This window comes from Odocoileus virginianus, chromosome 21, assembly GCF_023699985.2.
Source record: "Odocoileus virginianus isolate 20LAN1187 ecotype Illinois chromosome 21, Ovbor_1.2, whole genome shotgun sequence".
Lineage (NCBI taxonomy): Eukaryota > Metazoa > Chordata > Mammalia > Artiodactyla > Cervidae > Odocoileus > Odocoileus virginianus.
This window is the reverse complement of record NC_069694.1, coordinates 7206053-7220112: the sequence shown is the minus strand read 5'-3', so window position 1 is coordinate 7220112 and position 14060 is coordinate 7206053. Positions and strand designations below refer to the sequence as shown.

Sequence of the window (14060 nt, the reverse complement as noted above, 5' to 3'; positions counted from 1 at the left end):
TTATATTATGTATATTTTACTACATACAAAAAACAGAACCATCTTAAAATAGAATTTATGAACAATCAAGCCACCATCTAAGAAGTGTCAAATTTCACATTTGTTGCCAGCCTCGTCTATCAGTAGCACAAAGAACAATATGAAGCTGTGGAGTAGGAAATGAGACTCTGGCCCTGCTCTTCAGCCTTTACTATTATTTTCAAATGGAGGGAGGATAAAGAGGAAGGAATGAACTGGCAAGTATTTTTTTCTGAGTTTGAACACTGAGGGTTCTGTTTTTTACTTCATGATTCATCTATCTCATGTTCTCAATTTTTTCTTGAAGAAAAATTCTAGTAATAGCTACACAGCAAGATGTTAATTATTTATTTTAGCAAGATGTTATTTTAAGTAACAAATAACAAATAAAAAAAGAGAATCATACACAGAGAAAAGCAGACGTGTTGTTTCCGTGACAAAGATGTAAACAGTCTTAATCTTATGATTCTAAATTTAATGAGACACTTACCCTGTCATTCATTAGCAGATCTTTAACAATAAAATTTGCTACTACAGATTTCATTGGGGAAGCAAACTGATCTGGTGCTAACATAGAAATGTGGCCCAATGAAACTAACGGAGTTATAAGTTGTTCTGGTACATCAGCATTCAGACTCCTACTGAGTGGCTATAAAAATAAAACAGTCAAAATTACTAGTTTGTTTTATAGATATTTAGACATTGTACAGAATAGTGTACGTTCCCGAGTCCTCCTGAATTTATTGTGCCCCAAAAAAATCTGTTCTAGAGATGATTAAAAGTAACTTCAGTCATATTAGACACTTGGTTCTTGTTTCACCTATTGAGATTTAATAAGATTGAAACAATGTAAAAAAAAGGAAAGAGTAAAACCCACATAAAGTAAAAACAAGAAAATTCTCTCATGGTCAAATCAGCCTTATTTTTAAGTCAGTTATGTTGGTGGGTTTCTTGTCCTGTGGGAACATTTAAAATGACCATGGATTATAATGTTTAAGTCCATTGGGTTCTGTTCATATTGTATTCAGTTTATGACAATAGGAATACCTTTCCAGTAGCAGAATCAGGCAAAGGATCATACATAAGGAAAGGTAAACAAAACTAATTTTCAAGTAGGGTTGTTAGGTCCACAATAGCTTCTCAAGCTAAATGGACCACTGAGCCAATAAAGCTAGAAGTAAGTAAAATAATGTAACACAAAATACATAAAATGTCCTTCAATGTGTAGTATTTGAACATACAGTCTGATCTAAAGGCAGGGAATATCTAAAATACTGAATAAAATAGAGTCCCTGCTCCCATGGAATTTATATTTTAGAGTGAGACTAAAGAGCCTAAAAAAAAAGTGACTTTTTAGCTTCATCAGACCACAGAGAATAAAAATAAAAATCAACAAAAACACATCATATGTAATTATATATACCTCAAAAATCTGTGCAAGCTGGACTTCTTTATTTGTGAATATGGCATGTATACAGTGAACAGCCTGTTTTGCTTGGTGTGGAGTACCTCTCTTTGCCTTCTGATGTAAAATGGGAATTAAGGTCCTGGAAAAAAAAAAAAATCATAGTTTATTTTAAAAAAGCCCATAAACCACTAGTAGTTCTTTTGGTTGTCTCCTACTTCATGAGTAAGTATTTGGAGGTATGCTTGAAGAAAGCTTCTCTTCTAAACTACCTGACCTATAAAAAGATTTAAAGCCCCTTTCCCCATTCTCAAGTACAGTATAAGAAATGCAATGCCTCTAGAATAAAAGGGCTACTCCAGGAAACAATTTTCTTTTTAATTTAAGCTACCTCATAAGTATGGAGAGATAAACAAGCCACTTTTAATTTATAATCTAAAATTGCCCCATGCCATATTTTCACATCTGTCTTCTAAGAAAATACTCCTAAATTTTCCACTTCCCTCCTACAATCCTCTTCAGTTGTTTTAAAGCAGCCATGGGGAAAAATGTAGCAAAAGGCCAAATTTCATTAAAAAACAGACAAGAATGTACCAGTGAGAGAAAGTATGCAAATAAAGTATGGCATGTTTCTATCAAAATAAAAAAAAATTGGCATATACATCAAATGGATAAGACAAAACATTCATATAAAATATACATCAAAATGTTAAGTGACTCACTTCATTTATAGTTTCTAAAGTTTCAGCTTTTTATAATGAACTTGCTAAGTATTTTTTTTTACATCAAAAGAAAATCTGAAAGCCAAAACAAAAATTTAATAACAGACACTCGCTATACATCTGTGGCAATGCTACCACTTTATAGATTATAAGGTCAATGATATCACATCAAGTGCAATAGTGACAAAGGGTCATACTGTAACAGCGGTCCTCAACCTTTCTGGCACAGGGGACCAGTCTGTGGAAGGCAATTTTTACCATGGATAGGGAGGGGAGGATGCTTTCAGGATGATTCTCATAAGAAGCATGCACATGTGCAGCTCACGGAAGGGTTTGCGCTTCTATGAGAATCTAAAGCTGCCGCTGATCTGCCAGGAGGTAGAGCTCAGGTGGTAACACGAGCAGCTCTAAACACAGGTGAAACTTGGCTTGCTCCCTGCTGCTCGCCTCCTGCTGTGCACTGATCTACGGGATCAGTGCTGATCTGTGGCCTGGGGCTTGGGGGCCCTTGTCTTACAATAATGGAAGGCTAGATATTAACAGCAATACTCTAAACCTTTATGCACCTCAATCAATACACTGGAACATATGCTAGTCAGTGTGAAGTCTACCTTGAAATTTATGAATGTGCCATATTTGTCTCCATAAGGTTTAAAATAATGAAAAGGATTTTCATGCACAAATATCAATACATTCCTTGACTGAGCACTGTTGGAAGTCTTTCTTTCAAATTCATTTACCAAGGTAACAGTTCTTATAAATAAGACCAGTTAGTAACAAAAGAAGATAGAGTTCTGATCAAACTGTCGTTAAATATATTATTAACTCTTCTTAGCCTAATGAAAGGATGATGCATAGGTCAACTTTAACCCTTCTCCTTGTTCTTCTACTGCTATAATCCAGTTACACCACCAGGGTTGTTATTGAGGTCTGCAGTGTTGTGCTTCTCTGCTTTTTCAATAATCCCTCCTTCCTTCCTGATTAGTCTTAAGAAAAGCTGTGACAAATCTAGACAGCATATTAAAAAGCAGAGAAATCACTGCCGACAAAGGTCTGTTATAGTCAAAGCTATGGTTTTTCCAGTAGTCATGTATGGATATGAGAGTTGGACCATAAAAAAGGCTGACTGCTGAAGAATTGATGCTTCTGAATTGTGGTGCTGGAGAAGACTCTTGAAAGTCCCTTGGACACAAGATTAAACCAGTCAATCCTGAAGGAAATCAACTCTGAATATTCATTGGAAGAACTGATGCTGAAGCTGAAGCTCCAATACTCTGACCACCTGATACGCAGAGCCGATTCATTGGAAAAGACCCTGATGCTGGGAAAGATTGAGGGTAGGAGAAGGGGGTGACAGAGGATGAGATGGTTGGATGGCATCACTGACTCAGTGGACATGAGTTTGAACAAACTCTGGGAGATAATGAAGGACAGGGAAGCCTGGTGTGCTGTACGTCACAAAGAGTCAGACACCACTTATTGACAAACAACAAGTCTTAAGAACAAAAGGTTTCATTCCTCATGTCCAAAGTTACCTGTTCTACTGTTCCTTCTGGGATAGAATTCTTTTAAGTACATCCTTTACCTTAAAAAAAGTATAGATTTTCCCACCTTGTAAAACTCACAATAACTTTAGCCCACTGTGTCAATCATTTTTTCTATAATGTACAAAGATAATCATTTCTAGAGTATAAACTCCTTGACAGCAGGGACTGACAGTGGTAATCTTTTATATTAGCCACTACAGTGCTGACGATGAAAAGGATATACAATAAATGTTGAATTATTTCTCAAATTAAACTATTAGCTCACAAATCCAATAAAAACTTAAGGAGTCATGAATTCTCGTTCTATTAATATATCATGAGGAAAAATGGGCTTGATTTGAATTTACCTGAAACTATTTACATAAATACCTTGAACATCTGATTATAACAGCTATCAGCAGTGTGCTCTTCCTCTAAAAGACATCTCCCATATCTTAAGTCTAAATCACACTCTCAGCACAAATTTTGATCCTAAGGCAACCTCTTAAAGCCACCAAAGTAAAAATACCAAAACGTACTTCATTCTTATGAGGAGATGGGTGGTAATCTAGAGAGATAAAAGAACCATGACCAACAACTAAGCAACTAATGAACATTTCATTAAGAACCTTGATTATACAATTCTTGAGTGAGATATGAAGGCAGTACCTACTAAATTTGGAGTTGGAGAAAAATAAATTAGAAAGATATATTAATCCTAAATTTTGTGGTAACTTTTGATAATTAATATTTTAAAATAAAAATTTTAGGTTGTTCCTCTGCTCATATTCGAATGGTAGAGGAGATAAGTCAGACAGAGAAAAGATGAAAACAGAGGATACAGAAAAGCAGCTTCTAAATAAAAGTCATCTTTCCTCCTCCATATCTTCCTAAGGGAAACAATGACCCTCAGATTCCCACACCTGGAAAGCTTTGGTGTTTATCACAAGAAAAGCATACTCACGATCGTATTTGGGGCAGGTCTGTTTCTATTTTGTGGCCTGTGTTTCTAAAAATCTGTATCGCAGCTTCCGCCACCTTGTCGTCCTCCATCCTGAGGCACTGTAAGAGGGACTCGTATGTCTCTGCAGAGTGGAACGAGGTAGGGTGCGTGAAAGACAGAACCTAGAGGGACAGATACAATGCTTTAAGTACAGACAGTAGGTTTAATCCATTAAAAGAACTGTTTCTACTACAAATACAATTTTAAATCATGAGCTGCATATGCTAGCAATACAACAAAGACTGTATCTTGTGGTCTCCCTTGAGGTGAGTCGTGGCTAACAATTCTTGATCTACAGCCCTTGTCCTGTTTTCTTCTTTACCTCTTGGTCTATTCTGATACTGGGGCTGTGGGAAATGTGGCTCCTTTTTCATGGGAGTGATAGATGTGAACAAAATGCTAACACTAGGCTTTATTTCACTGGCAAAAGATACCCTATAAGGAAATATATTAAGTGAATCCATCACAAAAAATTTACTTATAAGTAGTCATTATTAGATTTTAACCACGATTACAAACACATAAATAATTGTTCCCCTTATTTATTGAGACACTAGTGCTAGGCTACCCTTAAGGAATTTCCAGTAAGTTAGAGAGAATGTGTCTACAAAGGTTACCTTCCATGAGCAGAAACAGTTCAGTCAGCCTGATACATGGAATAAGGCCTAAAAGAAAAATAAGGAGGTAGGGGAATGGAGTATGTAGCCCTCATTAACTTATTATATGAGCATTTTTTAAATGGGTTATAAAGTGGAGACAGTGTCTCATTTGGTAGGGTTCAGAGTGATAATATTTACTTATGAGGTTTTAAATATTCAGAGAAAAATGAGGATTTAAATTTGAAAAGCTGAATCAACCTATTAAAAGTGTTTGCCTTAAAGATGATTTTCCTCTGTTTAAAAAAAATTTTATGTCCACAATCTGGAACCCATCTTGTCTTCCACCACTCCTCAAAGCAATACTTCTAACTACTCAGGCTACATTCACAATCCCTAAAACATGCCCCAAATTATTCTCTTTGATGATGCTGTGCTCCCCCTCTAGATTAAATTATGTCTCTTACTAATTGTTCAATTCTCTGAACTCTTTGGCATCTGTTTACCAATAGTTTAAAGAAAAAAAATCCCAATCAGATAGATGATGTCTTACAGTAATTCCTGTGAGCAATCCTACTAACCAATATGCAGGTTATTTGAAAGGTAAGACTAAATCATTTAGCACATACTGTTATAAGTATAGCAGGCATGCACATGATGAATGAAACAGCAAAACTCCAAAAATATTATTCTATAATGTAAAATAATTACATTAGTATAATTCAGAAAACATGTTATTTTTATAAAGTGTTGTATTACAAATTTTTATCTTTTGAGTAACTTCCAATCAAATAAAGCCTGACCCTTGCATATCTTTAAGGTGATTCATATTGTAACTGCAGAATACATATGGAATCTAGAAAAATGGTACTGACGAGCCTAGTAGAGAATAGACTTGTGAGCACAACTAGGGAAGTTGAGGGTGGGAGAGACTGAGAAAGTGGTACTGACAAATATACACTACCAGGTGTAAAACAGTTAGTGGGATGTTGCTAAATAACACAGGGAGCCCACTCAGCCTGGTGCTCCATGATGACCTACAGGGCAGGGGCGTGGAGAGGGGAGGAAGGCTCACGAGGGGAAGGATGTATCTATATAAAATTATGGTTGATTTGCACTTTTGTATGGCAGAAACCAACACAAAATAGTAAAGCAATTTCCCACCAACTGAAAAACTGTTTCAAAAATACCTTAAGAAGTTCAAGTCCTGAACGAATAGCTGTATCTGGACTTACACCCTCCTCTTCGTCATCTGCTGTCCCTTCTATTGATTTATTCATCAGTTTTACCAGTGCACTATTAAAATAAGACAATCTAAATTAGTAACACTACTAGATTAGTAACTGTATCTTAATTGCATTGTAGTAGACATATACAGACTCTATTAAACATCAAATTAATATTTTCTGGAAGAAAGTTATTTTGTGATTTTTTAAACTTCCCTCTCTACATGACAAATGAGCTTGTTTTTAGTTTATCCTCCCCATCCATGTATAACAGTAATTCTAATGAAAAGCAACAAAACTGTCAAATGGACTAGAAATAAGTACTTTTAAGTATAAGGAATGCAATATTCATATCCATAAACAGAGATCATTTGCAATTTCAAGAAAAACGTTAGGATGGCAGTTGCTAAATGAACAGATGAGAACTCACTCAAAACAAAAAACAAATAGTAAACACATAAATGAAAAAACAAAAAACAAACCACATAAATGAGCAAAGGCATTGAATTAATCACATAATTAATTTATTGAATCACTAATTCCACTCCTAGAGATTTATAGCAAAGAAATTGAAAGCAATTCATGAGAAGCATTGTGCTCTCTCTATATATCCACACACAAAATCAACAATTAAAAAGTATTAAATGTTCAACATTATTAGTTTTTCAAATACAGCTAACCACCACAAACTAGAAATTATGTGGTCAACAGGATACTATTTTAAGTTAAAACAAACATGATCTTTGTTCTTGAGATTTCATTTCCTCATTAGTGATGTCCCAGTACAGGCAAACATTCAACAAACCTAGCTGTCACCTCAAGACAAACCCCTTCCCCATTAGGTGTGTGTGCTCAGCTCTGTCCAGTTTCCATTAGAGTCACTCCTTACTCACCTCCAACTCCTTCAGCCCTAAGCATCCGCTAATCTACTTTGTGTTGCTATATATATTTGCCTATTCTGAATACTTCATGTATAAATGGAATTCTCAAGGTTCAACTTCCCCTGGGTCAGGAAGATACTCTGGAGGAACCAGCAACCCCCCCAGTGGGCTACACTCCATGGGGTCACAAAGAGTTGGACATGACTGACCACATGCACACACATATGGTACCTCTATGCTTAACTTTTGGAGGAACTGTCAAATTGCTTTTAAAAGCACCTCCAACATTTTACACCCATCAGCAATACATGAAGGTTACAATTTTTCTACATTCTTGCCAACTCAACTTTTTGACCATGGCCATTCTAGTGGGTATAAATAAAGTGGTGAATCACTGTAGCAATATATACATAAAACAACTGTCATCGCCACAAAAATCTACCTTGCACATCTGTGGTTAACTCTCTTTTTCTACTCTGGCAATAACTGATCAACTTTCTGCCACTAAAATTTTACCTTTTATAAAACTTTATACATTTTGTGTCTGACAACTTCTATGTGATAGAATGCTTTTGAGACTCCTCCATGTTGTTGCATAGGATCAGTGTAGTTTGTATAGTTCTTCTGTGTATTCTTGCCATCTCTTCTTCATATCTTCTGCTTCTCTTAGGTCCATACCATTTCTGTCCTTTATTGAGCCCATCTTTATGAAATGTTCCCTTGGTATTTCTAACTTTCTTGAAGAGATCTCTAGTCTTTCCTATTCTATTGTTTTCCTCTATTTCTTTGCACTGATCATTGAAGAAGGCTTTCTTATCTCTCTTTGCTATTCTTTGGAACTCTGCATTCAAATGGGAATATCTTTCCTTTTCTCCTTTGCTTTTCGCTTCGCTTCTTTTCACAGCTATTTGTAAGGCCTCCGCAGACAGCCATTTTGCTTTTTTGCATTCTTTTTTTTAGGGATAGTCTTGATCCCTGTCTCCTGTACAATGTCACAAACCTCCATCCATAGTTCATCAGGCACTCTGCCTATCAGATCTAGTCCCTTAAATCTATTTCTCACTTCCACTCTATGATAAGGGATTTGATTTAGGTCATACCAGAATGGTCCAGTGGTTTTCTCTACTTTCTTCAATTTAAATCTGAATTTGGCAATAAGGAGTTCATGATCTCAGCCACAGTCAGCTCCCAGTCTTGTTTTTGCTGACTATATAGAGCTTCTCCTTCTTTGGCTGCAAAGAATATAATCAATCTGATTTCGGTGTTGACCATCTGGTGATGTCCATGTGCAGAGTCTTCTCCTGTGTTGTTGGAAGAGGGTGCATGCTATGACCAGTGCATTCTCTTGGCAGAACTCTGTTAGCCTTTGCCCTGCTGCATTCTGTACTCCAAGGCCAAATTTGCCTGTTACTCCAGGCATCTCTTGACTTCCTACTTTTGCATTCCAGTCCCCTATAATGATAAGGACATCTTTTTGGGGTGTTACTTCTAGAAGGTCTTGTATAGAACCGTTCAATTTCAGCTTCTTCAGCATTACTGGTTGGGGCATAGAGTTGGATTCCTGCAATACTGAATGGTTTGCCTTGGAAATGAACAGAGATCATTCTGTCATTTTTGAGATTGCATCCAAGGACTGCATTTTGGAGTCTTTTGTTGACTATGACGGCTACTCCATTTCTTCTAAGGGATTCTTACCCACAGTAGTAGATGTAATGGTCATCTGAGTTAAATTCACCCATTCCAGTCCATTTTAGTTTGCGGATTCCTAAAATATCACAATGTTCACTCTTGTCATCTCCTGTTTGACCACTTCCAATTTGCCTTGATTCATGGACCTAACATGATAACATGGACAGGAACATTCCAGGTTCCTATGCAATACTGCTCTTTACAGCATCAAACCTTGCTTCCATCACCAGTCTCATCCACAACTGGGTGTTGTTTTTGCTTTGGCTCCATCTCTTCATTCTTTCTGGAGTTATTTCTCTACCGATCTCCAGTAGCACTTTGGGCACCTACCGACCTGGGGAGTTCATCTTTCAGTGTCCTATCTTTTTGCCTTTTTCATGGGGTTCTCAAGGCAAGAATACTGAAGTGGTTTGCCATCCCCTTCTCCAGTGGATCACATTTTGTCAGAACTCTCCACCATGACCCATCCATCTTGGGTGGCCCTATACGGCATGGCTCATAGTTTCACTGAGTTAGACAAGGCTGTGGTCCATGTGATTAGATTGGTTAGTTTTCTGTGATTATGGTTTTCAGTCTGTCTGCCCTCTGATGGAGAAGGAAGCTTATGGAAGCTTCCTGACGAGAGAGACTGAGGGGGAAACTGGGTCTTGTTCTGATGGGCGGGGCCAGGCTTAGTAAGTCTTTAATCCAATTTTCTGTTGTTCCCTCCCTGCTAATACCTGGGGCCAAACTGTGGTGGAGGTGATGAAGACAATGGTGACCTTCTTTAAAACACTGCGGGCATGTACTGCTATACTCAGTGCCCTCAAACCCTGCAGCAGGCCACCACCCACCCACGCCTCCGCTGGAGACTCCTGGATACACAGGCAAGTCCAGAACAGTCTCTTGTGGGGTCACTGCTCCTTTCTCCTGGATCCTGGTGCACAAGGTTCTGTCTGTGCCCCCCAAGAGTCTATTTCCCAGCTCTGTGTAAGTTCTGGCAGCACTATGGTGGGGTTAATGGCGACCTCCTCCAAGAGGGCCTGTACCATACCCAAGTCTGCTGCACCCAGAGCCCCTGACCCTGCGGCAGACCACTGCTGACCCGCACCTCCACAGGAGATGCTCAGACACAGTTCTGTCTCAGTCTCTGTGAGGGTCCTGGGTCCAGGTGCACACAAGGTTTTTTTGAGCCCTCTGAGCATCTCTGGTGGGAATGGAGTTTGATTCTAAATGCGAATTCGCCCCTCCTACCATCTTGCTGGGGCTGCTCCTTTGCCATTGGATGTGGGGTATCTCTATTAAAAACTAATAGCAAAATACCTTTTGCTATTACCCAGCTGTAAAAAACCACCAGGTTTTTCTCAGAACCTTAGCTTTCTTATTTGCTAATAAGATTAAAGGATAAGATCTTAGTTAAAAAACAAAGGGCCAACAAACATCACCATTACAGATTGAACTGAATACCCTAAACTCGTATGTCCATCCTAACCTCCAGGACACCTCAGAATGTGACTGTACTTGGAAATAGACGAGATTTTAATTATTTAATAAGATAACTATGCTAAACTAAGGTCAGATGGGTGGGCCTAATCCCAAGTGGCTGTTTTCTCATGTGAAGAGGAGGTCAGGGCACAGACTGTGAGGAGAGCAAAGAGGAGGTTATCTGCATGCCATGGAGAGGCTCCAGGAGAAATCAAACTTGATCTTGGGCTGCTACTCTCCAGAATGTGAGATTACAAATTTCTGTTGTTTAAGCCACACAGTCTGTGGTTTTTGCCACAGCAGCCCTAGCAAACTAATACAATCGGCATTTTAATATAACCAAACAGTGAGTCATGTACTAGTAATGGCTAGAACTAGGTCTCCTAATTCAAAGAAAAGAGAATCAATAAATGCTAGTTAGTAACCCAAAATGGAAAGATTTATAGCCGATGAGCTGGAAAAATGATTAGTACAAGGTAAAAGTATTCTCAGAAGTTTACAATCGAAAATCATTAGAAATAAGTGAAATGTATGAAATTACGGGAACAATTAATCAAAGACAATAGATGTCAATGTTTGTGATGCTAGTCTGCTTATTTTTTTTACATATTACTAATTTTCACACTCATCCACAAGGAGATGTTATATCCATATTAAAGTTAAAAATAAAAACTAAATTAGAGCCAAAAGTTGGTAAGAGATGTGTTTTGAAAGCAGATTAGTCTAATGGCAATCTTGTGCTCCTTTCATAATACTATTCTGTTTTTCACATATCTCAAGTGTGCAGTGATGTAATACATACAAAAAAACTATATGCGGCCATGAAAAGGGTTAAGAAAACTCAAAGGCTGATGATAGCTATAGACTTTATGTTCCAGGTTTTCTTTAATGAGAATATATAAGCTAAAAATAAACACAAGATTTCTTTTTTAAAAATAAATAAAAAGTAATGAAACAAACCAATGATCAGAAAAGGAGCCTGTCTTTCTTTCAACTTGAATGATACATGATATAGGTTCCCTGTATACCATTTTAGGTCTCGTTGGGGACCCAGAATTTAAACTTACAACACTGTGGCTTCAAATTATATTTTATTTATGAATGAATATAACTCCTAGTTTACCTGATGGCTTCTGAATCAATGTGCACAGGTGCAATTCTTTCCAACAGAAATTTGACCATCTCTAGAAAAGGATTTGTTGGCTGCTTAGGATTGGCAAGTTTCCGGGCTATTTCTCTCTATAGGAAGGAAAAGAGTTTTACTGTAAGTATCATCCTTTCACGTTTTTCACATAAAGATGATCCCAGGCATCAAAAGCATTTAAGGATTCAATACCATCAGACGTAAAAAAAGAAAAAAACAATCTTTCTCTGCTTTATACCCTGACTAAAATGATATACTCCTTAGCCAAGCACTAGAAAATCTAGCCTGTAGAGGAAAAAAGGGGCGATAACATGGTATGATTTATACCTTTTGTCTCATATTTCTATGAAATTTCATATGAAATTACTACATAGTAGACAATCTTTAATGCTCTGTATTTTTACAACTGATATGCATTTATTTATTTAATGCCTGCACCAGGTCTTAGTTGCAGCATGCGGGATCTAGTTCCCCGGCCAGGGATCAAATCTGGGCCTCTGCATTGGGAGTGTAGAGTCTTAACCACTGGACCACTAGGGAAGTCCCTTTAGTCTCCGCTTTTGAAAAAATTAAAACAATTTATACTGTCATGGGCATGTTTCAATGGTTTACTTCATAGTTTGAAAAAACTTTTCTTTCGGTCAACAATTTTCTTTTTTTTAAAGAGAAAACTTATAAGTGTATAAAGTTTTTCAGTTCTGGAAGATCATACTTGAGTTAAAAAATGGTGACATTATATCAAAGAGCTCCTGCAAAAGAAAAGATATTGCTGAAACTTTCTAAAGAATATAAGGACTTAATGATTTTAAGAGACTGAATCCTCCAAAGACAAGGTTAAATTTATAATGTGCTGGGTACTAGGGAAAGAAATTTACATTAATAACAAGGCTTCTCATTGATTATCTCTGATGAATAAGTGGAAATGTTAGTTGAGAAGATAAAGCACATTAAAAGTGCTTTCCAAACTATAAAGCAATATAGCAAATAATAGTCACTCTATTTATTAGTTTTTTCATGAAAAACAAAAAATTTAAGGATATGTGTCCAAGGGGATAAAGGAAACAAATTTCTGTTGTAGTTTCAGTGATTTAAAAAAAATTAATTAATTAATTTGGCTTTGCAGGGTCTTAGTTGCAGCATTTGGGATCTAGTTCCCTAACAAGGGAATGACCCAGGCCCCCTGCATTGGCAGCAGGGAGTCTTAGCCACTGGGATCACCTGGGAAGTCCCGCAGTGACAGGTTGACACGAATTAATGATAAAGGTCATATTAAATTAGATAGCATCCATGTTTGCTATTAGAGTGTAAAAATCCAAAGGACTGAGACTCTGAAGAAAATTTATTAGTCACTAGGAAGTGCTTGATTTATTTTGCAAGTAGTAATTAAACAAGCAAAATTTCAGCATTTGAGAAAATAAATATTTTAGTCAGTGCTTAGGTCCTTATACACTTTGCTCTATACTACAAATACACATTTAAAATTAATTTTGTACTATTTTTTGAAATCAGACTTACTTTGTGCAAGTCTCCCTAAAGAGGGGATTTTTCTCCCACTTGGTATAAAATCTACTTGCTTTAACATAATATAAAGTCAGTGATTGTCTAACAACAACTATGCCACTGGAAAATTGCTAGGCAAACTATATAGTCTGTATTAAAAAATGGAAGAACTAGGCATTAGAAAAGAACTATGGTATTACATGTAAGTATAGGAAAAATAAAGGAAACGCTAACAGGAAAAAGAGTAAATCACATTTAAGCACAGTGATAGGACTATATAAAATATACCAATGTATATAAATAATAATATATTTAAATAATTCTTCAAACAATATTTTATGTATGTAGTAATGTCTCATAACAATTATTTTTTTAAAGTATACCTGTCATAATCATAAGTGTAAGCTTATGCTGGGGATAAGCAACAAGCCAAATTAGTATGTGGCAAGTAGGCAGCAACAAATAAACAGTTTCCTTTACACATTCAAAGAAAAAAGACTTCCCCATATCTCTATTCTCCTGCATCCTACAATCAATTCACCCTGAGATGTTTTCCTTACATCTGTTTTGCATATACTTTCTGGATTTGGAAGCTCTTAGATATATCTGTTCTGACAAATAGCAGAAATCACATTACTATCACTTTTCAAACTCAGAGTCCTATTTTTCTCAGACCAAAAAGTACCACTTGATTATTTATTTATTTATTTGATTATTTATTCTTAAGATTTCTATTTCTTGAGCAGTACTCAGTTTGTATGGGTTCTTGCAAATGACAAAATATATAGAAAGAACACTGTCATGGGTCTATTAAGAGCTGGACTCTACCTGAAGCTCAGTCACTAGCTGTGAAACACTGGATGAGAAACTTCACCTCTTTAAAATG

At 36.7% G+C, this 14060-nt stretch overlaps 1 protein-coding gene across 3 annotated transcripts in view; it reads right to left on the bottom strand.

The window, feature by feature from the left end:
• The window catches only part of PDS5A (PDS5 cohesin associated factor A), a 119861-nt gene that overhangs the window by 32965 nt on the left and 72836 nt on the right, over positions 1–14060 (bottom strand). For all 3 annotated transcript variants that reach the window (XM_020878931.2, XM_070451996.1, XM_070451998.1), the window contains exons 17-21: positions 11654–11769; positions 6461–6566; positions 4636–4796; positions 1442–1565; positions 509–667 (exon numbers count right to left, since the gene is read on the bottom strand). In XM_020878931.2, the coding sequence (XP_020734590.1) occupies positions 509–667; positions 1442–1565; positions 4636–4796; positions 6461–6566; positions 11654–11769 (666 nt within the window). The remainder of the gene's footprint in view (positions 1–508; positions 668–1441; positions 1566–4635; positions 4797–6460; positions 6567–11653; positions 11770–14060) is intronic.